This window comes from Oncorhynchus mykiss, chromosome 27 (genome assembly GCF_013265735.2).
Source record: "Oncorhynchus mykiss isolate Arlee chromosome 27, USDA_OmykA_1.1, whole genome shotgun sequence".
Taxonomy (NCBI): Eukaryota; Metazoa; Chordata; class Actinopteri; order Salmoniformes; family Salmonidae; genus Oncorhynchus; species Oncorhynchus mykiss.
The window spans coordinates 32842999-32863315 of NC_048591.1; the positions used below are offsets into that span (position 1 = coordinate 32842999).

General features: G+C 40.8%; 1 protein-coding gene across 6 annotated transcripts in view; it reads right to left on the minus strand.

Moving 5' to 3' along the window:
• slc36a4 (solute carrier family 36 member 4) overlaps nt 1-20317 on the minus strand; it is a 242838-nt gene that overhangs the window by 165036 nt on the left and 57485 nt on the right. For all 6 annotated transcript variants that reach the window (XM_036965570.1, XM_036965569.1, XM_036965571.1 and 3 more), the window contains exon 10: nt 17529-17698. In XM_036965570.1, the coding sequence (XP_036821465.1) occupies nt 17529-17698 (170 nt within the window). The remainder of the gene's footprint in view (nt 1-17528; nt 17699-20317) is intronic.

The window sequence follows — 20317 nt, forward strand, 5'->3', positions numbered from 1 at the left end:
ATTATCAGTTTCTATTTAGGTTTATGTCACCCATTCATTGTCAGTTAGAGACACAGTAGGACCCAAAAGCATAATCAGTGCTCTAACTCCCCCTTGCACTGGTCTGGAGCAATGAAGTGGTACCATACTAAACTACAAATTACCTCTATGTCCCACAGCATAATCTCAAAACATTTAGTGGAGCAACCACTGAAGGTAAGAGGAAGGTTATAAATTACTATTGGCCATGTAGCTAAGTTTATTATATTATTTTAGGCTATCTGGCATTAGTGCGTAAGCCTAAGCTTGGGCCTAAATGTACGCACACCAAATAGCCTATGCGCCAATCGCCAAATGCTTTGGGAATGGGCAGAAAAAGGACACTGTTAGAGTTTAATTCAATAAGAGAAAAACTGTGAAATGGAGCGTTGAAGATAAAGCAAAGGATGGGCCAGAACAGTAACGTTCGGGAAAGATTTGGTGAAGTGGTAAAAGGGGATGATCGCAGTGCTGGGCAGTTACAATTCGACAGTCACAGCTTTCTATTTCCTTACAAGCGGTCAAACTGATGTCATTTGGAAATCTTGTCTTCTCTCCAGGTCCCTAAACATCTTTTCTCCTGGTCAGTCAGTCTCTCGCTCCCTCTACCCTTTCCCTCGCACTCGCTCATCCCCCTGTCCCGCTCTCTGTCCCGCTTTTTCCCTTTCTCTTCCCCCCCTCTCTCTCTCTCTCCTCTGCAGGGATTAGCCCCCTGCCAAGCCACAGAGGGACTCTATTGGAAATTATTCATCGAGGCTATCACACGGCAAAGACCTGCCGCACAATACCAGAGGGAAAGCCATGAAAAACATTCTCCTCCTACTGTAGTTCTGATATCAGACAAAGCCCACTGGCAGCAACCCGGCGGAGGGGAAGAAGGGACAGGGAGAATAGACCATTAGGGAAAGAGAGGAGGCAATAGAGCCAATTACGGACCCATTGAGGAAGGAAATTGAGGAAGGAAAGTACAGTGGAGACCTGTGAGGAGAGTTAATGCTGGGTGCTGAGCAGTGAGGGAAAGGTTAGGTGAATGAGACAATGAAAAAGCGAGAGAAAGGGAGGGAGGACAAGAAGTGGCAATAGTGTAAGTCCCTACTAGCCAGGAGCCCGAGAGGATGGAGAATAGCAACTCATACTATGAGTGTACAGGGAGCAGAGGAGAACACTGCAAAAAGCCTTCAATATGAGACAAGATGGAGAAAGGAGGAAGGGGAGAGGTAATATCACCTCTTACAGGCAGAGGAGAACCACTGCATTGGCCAGAGACAGAGAGAGACTCGTGGTATCCACCAGATTGAGGGCAGAAGCTCATAATTTCTGCGTGGGGGAATAGACACAAGCAACAGAACCACTCTAACCGGCAGTTGCACGCTCCACTGTGTTTCTCCAGTGGGAGCCACTGAAAAGCCTCTCCATCTTGGCTCATGCAAGCAATGGCAGCTAGTTATCTGGGGCCTGCAGATATGATGCATGCACTATATTTCCACATCCCTATTCCAATGGTGAAAACAAATGTGTCTGCTGCCCCTGGCCCCCTGGCTCTCTGAATAAACTATTTCCATTTCATAAAAAAATATGTTGAATTAAATGTGGAAAATGTATTGGATTTGCAAAAAGTAATTAAAGGGAATTTTGTATTTTTTCCACCAAACTTAACATAAATCCAATGACATGACTGACATTTTATGTTGATTTCACATTTGTTGACAACTTCAACCAAAATGTAAATCAAACTAGACGTTGAAATGACGTCTGTGCCCAGGGGGTAGTCTTCTTTTACCACTTTCTCCCCCTCTCTCTCTCTAAACTGAGCTACAGATACAATTTGTGCCAGTGAAAAACGGAGAACCAAATACTCAGGGCTTCTTGGGGGGTATGAACTTTTCTTTTCAAATATCCCATTTACGAAAGCTGTTGCAAGTTCACGCCAAGGAGATAGATGTGTGAGGGTGAGTGTACTTGGATGCTAGTGTGTGTGTGGTCTGGCACTTGATGAAGCTGCGTTTATCAAACAGGAGGGATAATGAAATGTGCAGTCATCAATCACCTGAAAGACAAAATGCTAGCCCCCCTCTGTCTCATTACATTTGGGCCTGCCCTATTCATTAAATGAGACCCAAATGACATTGGCAATTAAAGCACATTTGTACTTTCTCATTCCCCGAGTAACAAACCACACCATAGCTTACCTCGTCTTGTCATATTACACTGGGCTGGGCCATACATACAGTAATATAGAGGACCTGTGGTCCCGACAGAGATCCTTGCTATGCAGTCAGCATTTTTCATGGTTGGGAGCAGGCGGTCAGACAGACAACTTTGAGACAATTTTGATTTATTTTTGTCCCGTAGATAATTTGGAAACGGTTGTCTTTCTGATTTGTATGCTTTAGCCTACCTATTATATTAAAAACACATCTTTGTCACATAATTTTTTATTTATTTAACCAGGAAGGGCTCATTGAGATTTTAAATCTCTTTTCAAGAGCTTCCTGGCCAAGATAGGCAGCACCAAGTAATTACACAATTACAGACAGACAACACGAAAAACTAAAAGTAATCTAGCAAAAACCATAGGATTTACAAGAGTATAACAAAATCATAAAACAGCAAATTAAAAAAATTGACAGGTCAGGGAATCAGCTTCAAAATCTGTGATTTAAAAACACCAAATTGGGACACGTTCTTCCAAGTTATTCACACACACTCAGAATTCTCTGCTTCAAGTTAAGCAGCCTACCTTTCCTCTCCTAGTTGGGCGTGTGAGACGTGCCCAATATATGTGGTCTCAAAATAATAGCGTAGGCAAGCATGGGCGGAGAATCACGGAACAGTTATCTTTCCAAGGAAATTAAATATGATTAGACCATAGTTTACTACAGTGTCTGTAAATAATAAATATTGACAAAGGAAAGAAGAGGGCACTTAACCGACGTGAGTTGAGGTGCAATCAAAAAACATTTATCATCAATGAAAAGTAGCAAGGCGCGCATAGGTTAGGTTACCATAGTGAGTGAGTGTTGTGCCTTTCATTTTAAATAAATTGATTACCCATTTATTTGTCTCTGCCTGCAAATCGCCCTCTTAAAAGGTAAGCTATATCCTACAGTGGTTCTTCCTTTGAAAGTTGTGTCATACTGCAGCACAGCTTGCGGGGTGCTGTGGAATGGTATGGCACGTTTAAGTGCCATGTCATAGTACTTTACTGTCAGCCATTGTTACCATTAATGCTAGTTGGACCACCAGAGCATATCTATGAGAAGCTAAGTTGTTGAAATGACATGGAGTTGTAGGCCGAAGAGTCCTGTTTACTGTAGCAGTTTTAGCCTAACTTACTTATTGGCATAAATGCCTACTTCAATATACAGTATACCAATCAATCATGCATGTTATCACACAGCATACAAGTCATCCATGTCTTTAAATAGTCAAGCATTTTAGTTATAAAACAAAATAACAAAGGGAGCATTGAATAATTAAAAAATGAATAAACCGCAACATGTCGTCTGAAGAGATTGAATTTACGAATGCATTTGACTGTTTTAAATGTTGGCTGTACGAGAGACTTTAAAACCTTTTTTGTTAGAACAGACTATAATTTCTTTGTAAATTATTATTGAATTTGATGTGCTGTTTATACTGTTAGAAATGTAGCTTAATTAAATTATTCATATTATGGTGTTTCTATTCCATGAAAAAAGGAAAATGCATTTTACAGTAGCCTATGCAGGCCTCAGGGTTTCCATTAAGAAAATATGGCGCTGTACAACGTGACTGGACGAGAGTAGGCGTAGGCTACTAATTGACTGCCAGTGAAGAGCAAAATAATCCTAACATTTCCACACCCTAAATGTTGTCTAACCAATACCCAAACAGAGATTCAGCGAAAATAAAAACCTGATTGATTTACCAAGACCAGTCCCCATGCTTGTCTCAAAGCAGTGCAAAACGGTGCATGTAGCTCAAGAGAAAGTGCAAGTGTCCGCTCTCATCATTCCAGCTGCTTTAAGTTACTAATTTCTAGTCAATGTCATCCTATTCAACTATTGCTGTATATATACACACACACTATTCTATCCTACGTATTTGGGATGCACAATATATCGGTGAACATAGCGGAATCTGACCATATTAGCTAAAAAATGGCAACATCAATATCAGCCCGATGTCCAGTTTAACGCCAATGTGCAAAAGTGATGTCAAAGGACATCAATAACAAAACCGCTGGGGCAATTGTGCGCTGCCCTATGGGACTCCCAATCACGGCAAGATGTGAAACAGCCTGGGTTTTTTTTATTATTTTTTTTTATTTTTTATTCATTTTATTTATTTATTTTTTTACCTTTATTTAACCAGGCAAGTCAGTTAAGAACAAATTCTTATTTTCAATGACGGCCTGGAAACTTAAAAAGCCGCAAACATGTTAAATATTGGTTATCCTACCGTTTCTGTCCATAATGTCTATACAACCCATCACATATGGCACCCGTCAACATTTTTAACACCTACTCATTCAAGGGTTTTTCCTTTATTGTCACTATTTTCATCAAAACTATTAAATAACAGATATGGAATCATGTTAAACATATCAAAATGCCTTTTGGATTCTTCAATGTAGCCACGGTTCACCTTGACAGTTTTGCACACTTGGCATTCTCTCAACCAGCTTCACCTGGAATGCTTTTCCAACAGTCTTGAAGGAGTTCCCACATATGCTGAGCACTTGTTGGCTGATTTTCCTTCACTCTGTGTCCAACTCATCCCAAACCATCTCAATTGGGTTGAGGTTGGTGAATGTGGAGGCCAGGTGATCTGATGCAGCAGTCCATCACTCTCCTTCTTGGTCAAATAGCCCTTACACAGCCTGGAGGAGTGTTGGGTCATTGTCCTGTTGAAAAACAAATGATAGTCCCACAAAGCGCAAATCAGATGGGACGGCGTATCGCAGCATAATCACTGAGTGTCACCAGCAAATCCCCCCCACAGCATCACACCTCCTCCTCCATGCTTCACAGTGAGAACATGTGGAGATCATCCATTCGTCTACTCTGCGTCTCACAAAGACATGCCAGTTGGAACCAAAAATCTATCATTTGGGCTCATCAGTACAAAGGACAAATGTCCACTGGTCTTAACGTCCATTGCTAGTGTATCTTGGCCCAAGCCAAGATTATTGATGTCCTTTAGTAGTGGTTTCTTTGCAGCAATTCGACCATGAAGGACCGATTCACGTAGTCTCCTCTGAACAGTTGATGTGGAGATGTGTCTTTTACTTGAACTCTGTGAAGCATTTATTTGGCCAGCAATTTCTGAGGCTGGTAACACTAAATAACTTATCCTCTGCAGCAGAGGTAAATCTGGGTCTTCCTTTCCTGTGGTGGTCCTCATAAGAGCTGGTGTAATCATATTGCCTGATGGTTTTTGCGACTGCACTTGAAACTTCAAAGTTCTCGAAATGTTCCAGATTGACTGACCTTCCTGTCTTAAAGTAATGATGGACTGTTGTTTCTCTTTGCTTATTTGAGTTGTTCTTGCCATACTATGCACTTGGTCTTTTGCCAAATAGGGCTATCTTCTGTATACCACCCCTACCTTGTTACAACACAACTGATTAGCTCAAACACATTAAGGAAATAAATTCCAAAATTAACTTATAACAAGGCACACCTGTTAATTGAACTGTATTCCAGGTGACTACCCCATGAAGCTTGTTGAGAGAATGCCAAGAGTGTACAAAGCTGTCATCAAGGCAAAGGGTGGCTACTTCAAAGAATCACAAATATAAATATATGCACAAAAAAATAAAGGGAACACTAAAATAACACATCCTAGATCTGAATGAATGAAATATTCTTATTAAATACTATTTTCTTTACATAGTTGAATGTGCTGACAACAAAATCACACAAAAATTACCAATGGAAATCAAATTTGTCAACCCATTGAGGTCTGGATTTGGAGTCACACTCAAAATTAAAGTGGAAAACCACACTACAGGCTGATCCAACTTTATGTAATGTCCTTAAAACAAGTCAAAATGAGGCTCAGTAGTGTGTGTGGCCTCCACGTGCCTGTATGACCTCCCTACAACGCCTGGCATGCTCCTGATGAGGTGGCGGATGGTCTCCTGAGGGATCTCCTCCCAGACCTGGAATAAAGCATCCGGCAACTCCTGGACAGTCTGTGGTGCAACATGGCGTTGGTGGATGGAGCGAGACATGATGTCCCAGATGTGCTCAATTGGATTCAGGTCAGGGGAACGGGCAGGCCAGTCCATAGCATCAATGCCTTCCTCTTGCAGGAACTGCTGACACACTCCAGCCACATGAGGTCTAGCATTGTCTTGCATTAGGAGGAAACCAGGGCCAACCGCACCAGCATATGGTCTCACAAGGGGTCTGATGATCTCATCTCGGTACCTAATGGCAGTCAGGCTACCTCTGGCGAGCACATGGAGGGCTGTGGGGCCACCCAAAGAAATGCCACCCCACACCATGACTGACCCACCGCCAAACCGGTCATGCTGGAGGATGTTGCAGGCAGCAGAACGTTCTCCACGGCGTCTACAGACTCACGTCTGTCATATGTGCTCAGTGTGAACCTGCTTTCATCTGTGAAGAGCACAGGGCGCCAGTGGCGAATTTGCCAATCTTGGTGTTCTCTGCCAAATGCCAAATGTCCTGCACGGTGTTGGGCTGTAAGCACAACCCCCACCTGTGGACGTCGGGCCCTCATACCACCCTCATGGAGTCTGTTTCTGACCGTTTGAGCAGACACATGCACATTTGTGGCCTGCTGGAGGTCATTTTGCAGGGCTCTGGCAGTGCTCCTCCTGCTCCTCCTTGCACAAAGGCGGAGGTAGCGGTCTGCTGCTGGGTTGTTGGCCTCCTCCACGTCTCCTGATGTACTGGCCTGTCTCCTGGTAGCGCCTCCATGCTCTGGACACTGCGCTGACAGACACAGCAAACCTTCTTGCCACAGCTCGCATTGATGTGCCATCCTGGATGAGCTGCACTACCTGAGCCACTTGTGTGGGTTGACTCCGTCTCATGCTACCACTAGAGTGAAAGCACCACCAGCATTCAAAAGTGACCAAAACATCAGCCAGGAAGCATAAGTACTGAGAAGTGGTCTGTGGTCACCACCTGCAGAACCACTCCATTATTGGGGGTGTCTTGCTAATTGCCTATAACTACCACCTGTTGTCTATTTATTTATTATCTATTTATTTATTTATTTATTGTCAATCAGTGTTGCTTCCTAAGTGGACAGTTTGATTTCACAGAAGTGTGATTGATTTGGAGTTACATTGTGTTGTTTTTAGTGTTCCCTTTAGTTTTTTGAGCAATGTATTTTGATTTGTTTAACACTTTTTTGGTTACTACATGATTCCATGTGTCATTTCGTTGTTTGTCTTCACTATTATTCTACAATGTAGAAAATTGTAAAAATAAAGAAAAACCCTGGAATGAGTAGGTGTTTCCAAACTTTTGACTTGTACTGTACAGTGGTTCCTCCTTTAAAGTTGCAGCACCTTGCGGGCTGCTGCAGCATTCTATGGCACGTTATTTAATTGTCAACGATTTTTTTAACGTTTTAATGCAAATTAGTGCTAGTTTGACCACCAGAGGGCAACTTTGAGAAGCAATTGATAGTCTCCCATATTGGCATTACTAGATCATTTAAAACCTTTTTTGTAATAACATAGTACATGGGACTGATTTTAATAAATGTGGCTTAATTAATTAGATTAATATTATGGTGTTTCTATTCAGAGAAAAATTAAAAATGAAACCCTCAGAGTTTCCATTAGGATGGAATGGAAAATATTGCGCTGTACAACGTGACGGTCGGGAGTAGGCTACAGCATAAGAGGATTGGAGAATTCTAAATTAATATCTAAGGGGAATAACATTTCTACAACCTAATTGTAGTGTAACCAATACTAATTTCGCCCATGGTAGGCCTACAGTATGTCTAAAAATATATTTTTTTCAATGATGTGACTCTCCGCCAATAAATACATTTAGAGGATTGGAGGACTCTATATTAATATCTAAGGGGCATTTTCAGTTAGATATTCTCAGATATTCTCACAGATCCTAAGTGGCTTTTATATAACTCTAAATTAATTAATTAATAATACTAAAACAATATCTTTGTTTAATAAGTAATGATAATTTGGAGATTTTATTTTCATTAAAACTAAAGTGAGCGAGAAAAATGCAATTATTGAACATGGGGTAAGACATTCTCACTAATTTGTAAATAAAAAACAGATTGTTTATTAGAATTATTTATTTCTGTGAGAAACATAGCTTGGTTACTTAGCAGACATTACTTATATTCATTCAACACATATCTTAAGAATATAATTGAACATTTTAGTTTCTCCATGCTTGTCTCGAAGAATGGAGAAATGTTATATACACATATACGATAATTTAGAGATTATTTTGTTTGCAAAAAAAATAGTGAGCGATTTTAATCTGAATAAAGACCAAATTAATATTTTGAAAGGTCAAAATATAGCCCTGCTATTAGCCATAATGGCGCTATACAACGTGACCGTGTGTTTGAAAGAGTATTTTCCAGTAAGAAACAATTTGTTTGCCTTCATTAGACAACTTTGTCCCAATATTTCTGTAATTCACTGATATTTATTCCCATAGTAATTCATTATGGGTCCATAACTAAATAAACATCAGCATTTTAAAAAAGTATTTTTATCATTATTTTATTAATGAAAACAAATATGAAGAAATACTGTACTGCTGTTTTGAGTTAGAAATGTAACATTTCAGAGTACTTAAGCATAGAATACATTGCAGGTAGGGGGATGTTCACACCTACAGTAGCCGGGTTATAAAGAGTCTATTGTCCTGCTAATCGGGCTACAAGTGTTTGAAAACCTGTTTTCCAAATGCCATCAGTTGTCCATCAGCTGTACTATAAATAAAAACAAAGCATCTTGTTTATATTCTTTATTGTAACCAGAATGTTACAAAGAATTTGTATCTACCATTCCAATTACTTTAAGAGTTGGGATTAATTTGATTAATATATGGTGTTTCTATTCCAAGGAAAACGAAAAACTCTCTGGGTCTCCGTTAGGATGGAGTGGAAAATATGGCGCTGTGCAGCGTGACGGTCGGGAGTACAGTACTGGGCTATTTAGCTATAGAATCCCCGTGTCCTGTGTGAGACTGGGGTTCAATTACCGACAGGGAGGAAGGAGTAGGCTGTCCTTGTAAATAAGAATTTGTTCTTAACTGACTTGCCTAGTTAAATAAAGGTTACACTAAGAGCATAACATTTCTACACCCTAATTTTACAATTGTAGTCTGACCATCACCCAAACAGAGATTCAGTGAAAATAAAAATCTTATTGATTTATGAAGACCAGTCCCCATGCGTGTCTCAGAGCAGCGCGAAACGGTGCTAAAATAGTTGTAGACTATTGCTTCTAACTTCAATATGCTCTTTAAATAAATAAGACCTACACCACTTTTAACAGCACATTACTCAACACTAGTGAGACTCATGTCGTCTACGGTGGGCTTACAATATATCGAAAAAAAATAACGTGACTCTGGCAATAATTACATATAGAGGATTGGAGGATATTTCTGTAATTCAATGATATTTATTCCCATAGTAATTTGTTATGGATCCATAACTACATAAAAAATGTCTTTCAAAATATATGTTTATCATTATTTTATTAATGAAAGCATAAAGATGCCATTATTAGTTACATTGTTTTAGTTCAAACGTGTAGACTGGCACTATGAACAAAACAGCGGGAACGTTTCCCCTAGTCAGCGCCATTATTAGTGCAATACCCCTTAAATATTTGAGATGACTTCGTTTTTCAAATAACGTAAAATGAGCGAGAAAAAGGCCATTCTTGAACATAGGGTGAGACATTGTTACTAATTTGTAAATAAAGCCTGTTTGAAATTTACAATTACTTATTTCTGTTTTTAAAGGGAGAAAAACCTAGTCATCTTATGGGTCTCCCAGTCAAGGCCGGCATGGGTATTGAACCAGCATCTGTAGCAGTCACTTAGACTGTTGCCCCACTGTACAACGTGACTGGTCGGAAGTGGCCTACAGTACTACAGCAAGAGCAAAATATCTTAACTAAATAAAATAAAAAAAACCTTAGTGTAACAACAGTTTTAGTAAGTAATACTGAAGTTGTGCACAATTATCAATTATTTATATTTAGGTTTATGAAGTCCATTCATTGTCAGAGACACAGTAGGACCCAAAAGCATAAATCAGTGCTCTAACTCCCCCTTGCGTTGGTCTGGAGCAATGAAGTGGTGACGCAGGGTGCCGTACCTAACCCCAAATGACCTCTAAGTCCCGCGGCGTAAGCTCGCAGCTTTTAAAAGGAGGAACAACTGTAAATGTATTTATACTCAGACTCAGACACTGCTCACGCTAATATTGATATATTTCTTGATCCCATTATTTAACTTCTAGATGTGTGTATTGTTGAGAATTGTTGGATATTACTGCACTGTCGGAACTGAGAACACAAGCATTCCGCTACACTCACAATAACATCTGCTAAATACAGTGCCTTGCGAAAATATTCGGCCCCCTTGAACTGTGCAACCTTTTGCCACATTTCAGGCTTCAAACATAAAGATATAAAACTGTATTTTTTTGTGAAGAATCAACAACAAGTGGGACACAATCATGAAGTGGAACGACATTTATTGGATATTTCAAACTTTTTTAACAAATCAAAAACTGAAAAATTGGGCGTGCAAAATTATTCAGCCCCTTTAAGTTAATACTTTGTAGCGCCACCTTTTGCTGCGATTACAGCTGTAAGTCGCTTGGGGTATGTCTCTATCAGTTTTGCACATCGAGAGACTGACATTTTTTCCCATTCCTCCTTGCAAAACAGCTCGAGCTCAGTGAGGTTGGATGGAGAGCATTTGTGAACAGCAGTTTTCAGTTCTTTCCACGGATTCTCGATTGGATTCAGGTCTGGACTTTGACTTGGCCATTCTAACACCTGGATATGTTTATTTTTGAACCATTCCATTGTAGATTTTGCTTTATGTTTTGGATCATTGTCTTGTTGGAAGACAAATCTCCGTCCCAGTCTCAGGTCTTTTGCAGACTCCATCAGGTTTTCTTCCAGAATGGTCCTGTATTTGGCTCCATCCATCTTCCCATCAATTTTAACCATCTTCCCTGTCCCTGCTGAAGAAAAGCAGGCCCAAACCATGATGCTGCCACCACCATGTTTGACAGTGGGGATGGTGTGTTCAGCTGTGTTGCTTTTACGCCAAACATAACGTTTTGCATTGTTGCCAAAAAGTTCAATTTTGGTTTCATCTGACCAGAGCACCTTCTTCCACATGTTTGGTGTGTCTCCCAGGTGGCAAACTTTAAACAACACTTTTTATGGATATCTTTAAGAAATGGCTTTCTTCTTGCCACTCTTCCATAAAGGCCAGATTTGTGCAATATACGACTGATTGTTGTCCTATGGACAGAGTCTCCCACCTCAGCTGTAGATCTCTGCAGTTCATCCAGAGTGATCATGGGCCTCTTGGCTGCAGCTCTGATCAGTCTTCTCCTTGTATGAGCTGAAAGTTTAGAGGGACGGCCAGGTCTTGGTAGATTTGCAGTGGTCTGATACTCCTTCCATTTTAATATTATCGCTTGCACAGTGCTCCTTGGGATGTTTAAAGCTTGAGAAATCTTTTTGTATCCAAATCCGGCTTTAAACTTCTTCACAACAGTATCTCGGACCTGCCTGGTGTGTTCCTTGTTCTTCATGATGCTCTCTGCGCTTTTAACGGACCTCTGAGACTATCACAGTGCAGGTGCATTTATACGGAGACTTGATTACACACAGGTGGATTGTATTTATCATCATTAGTCATTTAGGTCAACATTGGATCATTCAGAGATCCTCACTGAACTTCTGGAGAGAGTTTGCTGCACTGAAAGTAAAGGGGCTGAATAATTTTGCACGCCCAATTTTTCAGTTTTTGATTTGTTAAAAAAGTTTGAAATATCCAATAAATGTCGTTCCACTTCATGATTGTGTCCCACTTGTTGTTGATTCTTCACAAAAAAATACAGTTTTATATCTTTATGTTTGAAGCCTGAAATGTGGCAAAAGGTCGCAAAGTTCAAGGGGGCCGAATACTTTCGCAAGGCACTGTATGTGTATGTGACCAATAAAATCTGATTTTAAGTTCAGTAGCCATACGTGCAAGATCTGGTGCGTGTGTGGTCTCAATTAAATGGAGTAGGATATAGCCCAGGGGTTCCCAAACTATGTTGTCCCATGACCACAGTTTGATATCTGAAAAGTCTCGCGACCCCAACCATGTGTAATGCTTATACCCAATATTTGGCTTTAATGCAGACGAGAGCACTAATTCATTGCTTCACACAGATGATATGAACTGGTGAACGGTACCATGATTTGTATGCTGCTTTCAAGACAACTGGGAAAAAAATAAGAGGTGAAATCATGACGTCAGATATCTTCAGGTCAGAAAGTCGGAGCTCTAGAAAAAGACCAGAGTTCCCAAGTTGGATTTCCGAGTTGGATGACTGTTTAAATTGATTTTTCCCAGTCGAAGCTAATTTTTTCCCACAACTTCCCAGTTTTCTTGAATGCTCTCAAGTTGGAGATTTCCGACTTCCAAGTTCCCGGCTGTTTTAAACATGGCATTTATGCTCAGAGGGAGACAGCAGGGTATTTATTCCCTTTGAGCCAGAAACCAAAACTCCTCCGTTGTGACCCGTGAATGCATTCGGTCACATGACACTTCAATTCGCAGTTAAATTTCAATTACCGGCATGTCAACTAAATCAGCATCACAGTCAAACAGATTGGGAAGTAGTTCCCAAAGTGCTCTTCCAAGCATTGGAGGTAGGCAGTCATCACTCATGTGGGACACTTAAGAGTGCAGAGGCCTGCCCTCCATAGATGAAGCCACATCTGTGCAAAAAGCCCACCATTCAATCCCATGGAATCCATTTCTCGTCATCCTAGCCACTGAACATGCCTTGTGCCGTTTCATGCTCAGGAATCGTGAGACAGAACAATATGTGCACGTGAATAACACACACACACCCCCCCCCCCCCGACATGTATATATAACAAAAGTCAATGCATGGGCATCTCAGCCCTGACAGTTGAAGTTGCATCCAGTTGGAGAGCATAAACAGGGGATTTTTTTTGTCGTTCAATCAGAGTTTCCTCTTGATTGCTAGAAATAAATACTATTTGATAAACAGTGTTATTTGACAAAGGTATTGATGTGAGTTTCTGTGCCTCTGCCTCCCCACGCATTGTTTTCACAATATCAATTGCGGCCGTGAATATCAAAGTAAAGTCTTTGCAATAGTGTGAAGTTCATTAGCGTAGCGGGCCCAGCCATTCACCGTGGGAATTATTTAAGTGCGCCACTTTCCCATGATCTAAGGGCTGGTAGAATTTTATCTTTTAGATTTTAATAATTGTAATTTTGATTTTAAGGTTAACCACATTTCAATGATTTTGAGATATACAAAAAAAGTAGATATTATAATATTGTCTATTTTTTTCATGATTGTAAATTCTCCCTCGACCCCATTTTCATATGAGGCGACCCCTAGTTTGGGAACCACTGCTATAGCCTATGCATGGGCAGAGAAACACAAGGTAGCAATCTTTCCAAGGAAATGTACTTCCTAAATATGATTAGGCTATAGTTTACTACATTGCCTAGAAATAAATATTGATCACCAATATTTGTCTCAGTCTGAAAATTGTCCCACTCCTAAAAAGGTAGTAGGCTATAAATGTAGCTGAAAAGTCTCTCCAACTCCTACTCCTCAACTCAATTCTCTTAAAACTAAGGTCTATCCTATTGGCTGATATAGCCCAGTAATACCGATCGCCTAATATAATGGGCCACATGAGAATCTCTGGTAATTTAACCTATTTCTTAGTTTATTTTTGTGCATCTTGATATTGCCTATAGGGCGCAAAATTGCTGGGACCATGGCTGGCAAGTGTGATGTGTCACATTTACCTAAAATAACATTGCGGGACTATGGTTGGGTTCGGGACCAGTTATTTCGGTACTGGGTGGGTGTTAGACAGAAAGCCACCAGAAGTGGGCGGGGTGCGGCTGCAGGTGCGGGTGTGAGCGGGATGAATAAATCAGTCCCCCGCAGACCTCTACAGTAATACAACATGGTAACTCACCATGGCATACCTCATCTAGTCATGTTACACTGAGCTGACCTCTACAGTAATACAACATGGTAACTCACCATGGCATACCTCATCTAGTCATGTTACACTGAGCTGACCTCTACAGTAATACAACATGGGAACTCACCATGGCATACCTCATCTAGTCATGTTACACTGAGCTGACCTCTACAGTAATACAACATGGTAACTCACCATGGCATACCTCATCTAGTCATGTTACACTGAGCTGACCTCTACAGTAATACAACATGGTAACTCACCATGGCATACCTCATCTAGTCATGTTACACTGAGCTGACCTCTACAGTAATACAACATGGGAACTCACCATGGCATACCTCGTCTAGTCATGTTACACTGAGCTGACCTCTACAGTAATACAACATGGTAACTGACCATGGCATACCTCGTCTAGTCATGTTACACTGAGCTGCCCTCTACAGTAATACAACATGGTAACTGACCATGGCATACCTCGTCTAGTCATGTTACACTGAGCTGACCTCTACAGTAATACAACATGGGAACTCACCATGGCATACCTCATCTAGTCATGTTACACTGAGCTGACCTCTACAGTAATACAACATGGTAACTCACCATGGCAGACCTCGTCTAGTCATGTTACACTGAGCTGCCCTCTACAGTAATACAACATGGTAACTCACCATGGCATACCTCATCTAGTCATGTTACACTGAGCTGCCCTCTACAGTAATACAACATGGTAACTCACCATGGCATACCTCGTCTAGTCATGTTACACTGAGCTGACCTCTACAGTAATACAACATGGTAACTCACCATGGCATACCTCATCTAGTCATGTTACACTGAGCTGACCTCTACAGTAATACAACATGGGAACTCACCATGGCATACCTCATCTAGTCATGTTACACTGAGCTGACCTCTACAGTAATACAACATGGGAACTCACCATGGCATACCTCGTCTAGTCATGTTACACTGAGCTGACCTCTACAGTAATACAACATGGTAACTCACCATGGCATACCTCATCTAGTCATGTTACACTGAGCTGACCTCTACAGTAATACAACATGGGAACTCACCATGGCATACCTCGTCTAGTCATGTTACACTGAGCTGACCTCTACAGTAATACAACATGGTAACTCACCATGGCATACCTCATCTAGTCATGTTACACTGAGCTGACCTCTACAGTAATACAACATGGGAACTCACCATGGCATACCTCGTCTAGTCATGTTACACTGAGCTGACCTCTACAGTAATACAACATGGTAACTCACCATGGCATACCTCATCTAGTCATGTTACACTGAGCTGACCTCTACAGTAATACAACATGGGAACTCACCATGGCATACCTCATCTAGTCATGTTACACTGAGCTGACCTCTACAGTAATACAACATGGGAACTCACCATGGCATACCTCATCTAGTCATGTTACACTGAGCTGACCTCTACAGTAATACAACATGGGAACTCACCATGGCATACCTCATCTAGTCATGTTACACTGAGCTGACCTCTACAGTAATACAACATGGGAACTCACCATGGCATACCTCGTCTAGTCATTTTACACTGAGCTGACCTCTACAGTAATACAACATGGGAACTCACCATGGCATACCTCGTCTAGTCATGTTACACTGAGCTGACCTCTACAGTAATACAACATGGTAACTCACCATGGCATACCTCATCTAGTCATGTTACACTGAGCTGACCTCTACAGTAATACAACATGGGAACTCACCATGGCATACCTCATCTAGTCATGTTACACTGAGCTGACCTCTACAGTAATACAACATGGGAACTCACCATGGCATACCTCGTCTAGTCATGTTACACTGAGCTGCCCTCTACAGTAATACAACATGGTAACTGACACCCAACATTTCACATAAACTCAAACAAAGAAGACAAAGGGACATATCACAGAGACACACACACACACTACATCGATACTAGGCTTGGACGGTATACCGGGGAACTTGAAAATAGCCAGGAGATGGTTTATCAATACAGTCAATACCGTTGAAACGATTCCTTTGAAGTTTTTTAATAAATGTGAATGTTTGTAGCTCCTTTTTAAGTAAATACCTGCAGTCAACTTGTACAATACATAAGGAGATGAAGCAGATTGAGTTCATCATTTCACCCATCACAATATTTTACATTATGAACCTTACCAGTAGTCCCCAGTCATGTGGTATGTGTTTACAAGCACACAATGAGAGACCAGCACCTTGTGAGTCACTCACTGTGGTGCAGCATGCGCCGGTTGACCTAGTTACAGTATGGAATTCACAACTTTAAAATGTTTGTCAACAAGATATCTTATTTTACATTTTAGTCATTTAGCGGACACTCTTTTCCAGAGCGACTTACAGGAGCAATTAGGGTTAAGTGCCTTGCTCAAGGGCACATCGACAAATTGTTCACCTAGTCGGCTTGAGGATTCAAACCAGCAACCTTTCAATTACTGGCCCAATGCTCTTAACCGCTAGGCTACCTATCAAGTTAACTGTCTAAAATGTGCTAAATGTACTTCAATTGTACATTTGGATGCTTAATTAGTTAATTTAGTTTCTTCTGGGAACAAGCTTTTCTTGGTAAAATATAGGTTTTATGCACACAGAAAACTGTGAGTAGCATTTTTAAGATACTTGTATAAGTTTATGAGCTGGGATGTCTGTTCTGCAAATAGTTTGTCAGAGACTGCATAATATTATCGCATTGCGCTTGTTAGCATTTAGCTAGCATTCGCTCTGGAATTTTACATGTAATTGTTACCTCGGATTACAGAGGCTCAATGGGGTTTGAAAAAAGCACCCGTTGAGTTTAGCATTACCAAATGTTGGTTGGTATGAAGGTAGGACAATGTGGATACTGTTTAAGTCTAGAGGAGACAGCGTATAATACTGACACACACGCAAATCATAATTAAACATGATGTAACCACACACACACACACACACACACACACACACACACACACACACAACACAGTCGAACATTGACCACAAACACACAGTACACACCCACAAAACAGTCACCATAGTACTGAGACGGCCGCCCTAACCTCTCTGTACTCTACAGCATCAGAGAAACCTTGTACTGGGAGACAGAGCAGGTCCATTTGTTCCTTTAAAAAAGGCCAGCCACCCAGCCACCTACACCATGTCCACTAACAGACACCGTGTACTACCATGTTCAACCATGTTCCTGTTTATGTGACGGGGCTTACCAAGCATTGTGAGGAAGGTTAAGGGTTATGCTTCCTTTGATGTCGTCACCAAAGTGGAGGTAGCCCAGCGTTGCCAAGACAACGTAGAGGACGATGGTGATACCCATCCCGATGTTCAGAGCCGTGGGGAACCGCTTCGGTTCCTTCATCTGGTTCTCTAGAGGAAGAACCTGCCACATACACAGAGGGAAAGCACATAGTCAAGAAAACAGGAATGCTGTATAATGTAATACAACACAAAAAAAACATTATCCTGAATAAGAGCCTGGAAAGAGTATTGAGATCTGAATAAGAGCCTGGAAAGAGTATTGAGTATTGAGATCTGAATAAGAGCCTGGAAAGAGTATTGAGATCTGAATAAGAGCCTGGAAAGAGTATTGAGTATTGAGATCTGAATAAGAGCCTGGAAAGAGTATTGAGTATTGAGATCTGAATAAGAGCCTGGAAAGAGTATTGAGTATTGAGATCTGAATAAGAGCCTGGAAAGAGTATTGAGTATTGAGATCTGAATAAGAGCCTGGAAAGAGTATTGAGATCTGAATAAGAGCCTGGAAAGAGTATTGAGTATTGAGATCTGAATAAGAGCCTGGAAAGAGTATTGAGATCTGAATAAGAGCCTGGAAAGAGTATTGAGTATTGAGATCTGAATAAGAGCCTGGAAAGAGTATTGAGTATTGAGATCTGAATAAGAGCCTGGAAAGAGTATTGAGTATTGAGATCTGAATAAGAGCCTGGAAAGAGTATTGAGATCTGAATAAGAGCCTGGAAAGAGTATTGAGATCTGAATAAGAGCCTGGAAAGAGTGTTGAGTATTGAGATCTGAATAAGAGCCTGGAAAGAGTATTGAGTATTGAGATCTGAATAAGAGCCTGGAAAGAGTATTGAGATCTGAATAAGAGCCTGGAAAGAGTATTGAATATTGAGATCTGAATAAGAGCCTGGTAAGAGTGTTGAGATCTGAATAAGAGCCTGGAAAGAGTATTGAGTATTGAGATCTGAATAAGAGCCTGGAAAGAGTATTGAGTATTGAGATCTGAATAAGAGCCTGGAAAGAGTATTGAGTATTGAGATCTGAATAAGAGCCTGGAAAGAGTATTGAGATCTGAATAAGAGCCTGGAAAGAGTATTGAGTATTGAGATCTGAATAAGAGCCTGGAAAGAGTATTGAGTATTGAGATCTGAATAAGAGCCTGGAAAGAGTATTGAGTATTGAGATCTGAATAAGAGCCTGGAAAGAGTATTGAGTATTGAGATCTGAATAAGAGCCTGGAAAGAGTATTGAGTATTGAGATCTGAATAAGAGCCTGGAAAGAGTATTGAGATCTGAATAAGAGCCTGGAAAGAGTATTGAGTATTGAGATCTGAATAAGAGCCTGGAAAGAGTATTGAGATCTGAATAAGAGCCTGGAAAGAGTATTGAGTATTGAGATCTGAATAAGAGCCTGGAAAGAGTATTGAGTATTGAGATCTGAATAAGAGCCTGGAAAGAGTATTGAGTATTGAGATCTGAATAAGAGCCTGGAAAGAGTATTGAGTATTGAGATCTGAATAAGAGCCTGGAAAGAGTATTGAGTATTGAGATCTGAATAAGAGCCTGGAAAGAGTATTGAGATCTGAATAAGAGCCTGGAAAGAGTATTGAGTATTGAGATCTGAATAAGAGCCTGGAAAGAGTATTGAGATCTGAATAAGAGCCTGGAAAGAGTATTGAGTATTGAGATCTGAATAAGAGCCTGGAAAGAGTATTGAGTATTGAGATCTGAATAAGAGCCTGGAAAGAGTATTGAGATCTGAATAAGAGCCTGGAAAGAGTATTGAGATCTGAATAAGAGCCTGGAAAGAGTGTTGAGTATTGAGATCTGAATAAGAGCCTGGAAAGAGTATTGAGTATTGAGATCTGAATAAGAGCCTGGAAAGAGTATTGAGATCTGAATAAGAGCCTGGAAAGAGTATTGAATATTGAGATCTGAATAAGAGCCTGGTAAGAGTGTTGAGTATTGAGATCTGAATAAGAGCCTGGAAAGAGTATTGAGTATTGAGATCTGAATAAGAGCCTGGAAAGAGTATTGAGTATTGAGATCTGAATAAGAGCCTGGAAAGAGTATTGAGTATTGAGATCTGAATAAGAGCCTGGAAAGAGTATTGAGTATTGAGATCTGAATAAGAGCCTGGAAAGAGTATTGAATATTGAGATCTGAATAAGAACCTGGAAAGAGTATTGAGTATTGAGATCTGAATAAGAGCCTGGAAAGAATATTGAGTATTGAGATCTGAATAAGAGCCTGGAAAGAGTATTGAGTATTGAGATCTGAATAAGAGCCTGGAAAGAGTGCCCTGAAAAACTAAGTATTGAGGTCTGAAAAAGCCACGAAATGATGAAAAGCATCATCCTTCTGTTGAATAACAAATCATTGGCAGAGAGAAGGATAACTGAGCAGCTAGGAGGTCTCTGATTACATTACACATGGTGACCTACGTTAACCCCAGACGTTTACCAAGCAACTCAGCTTTGGGAGGAATCAGACTTTTGCTGGGGATGAGGAGAGTTGGTATGCTGGGTGAGTGGGAGGGTGGGTGTTGGATGTTTTAGGTGCTGCAGTTTGGCTCGTGCCCCGTGGGGATGCTGCATGGCAGGGTGGCAGGAAACATAATCACTACTAAGTACCACACACAGACTGAGGAACTGCTCTCCGCTCTCTGCCCCGGGAACGCATCTTGATCTGGGCAGAGGGATTAATGATTGGCATTCATCACCAAACCTTCACATAAAGAGACCGTGGCATAATTAGA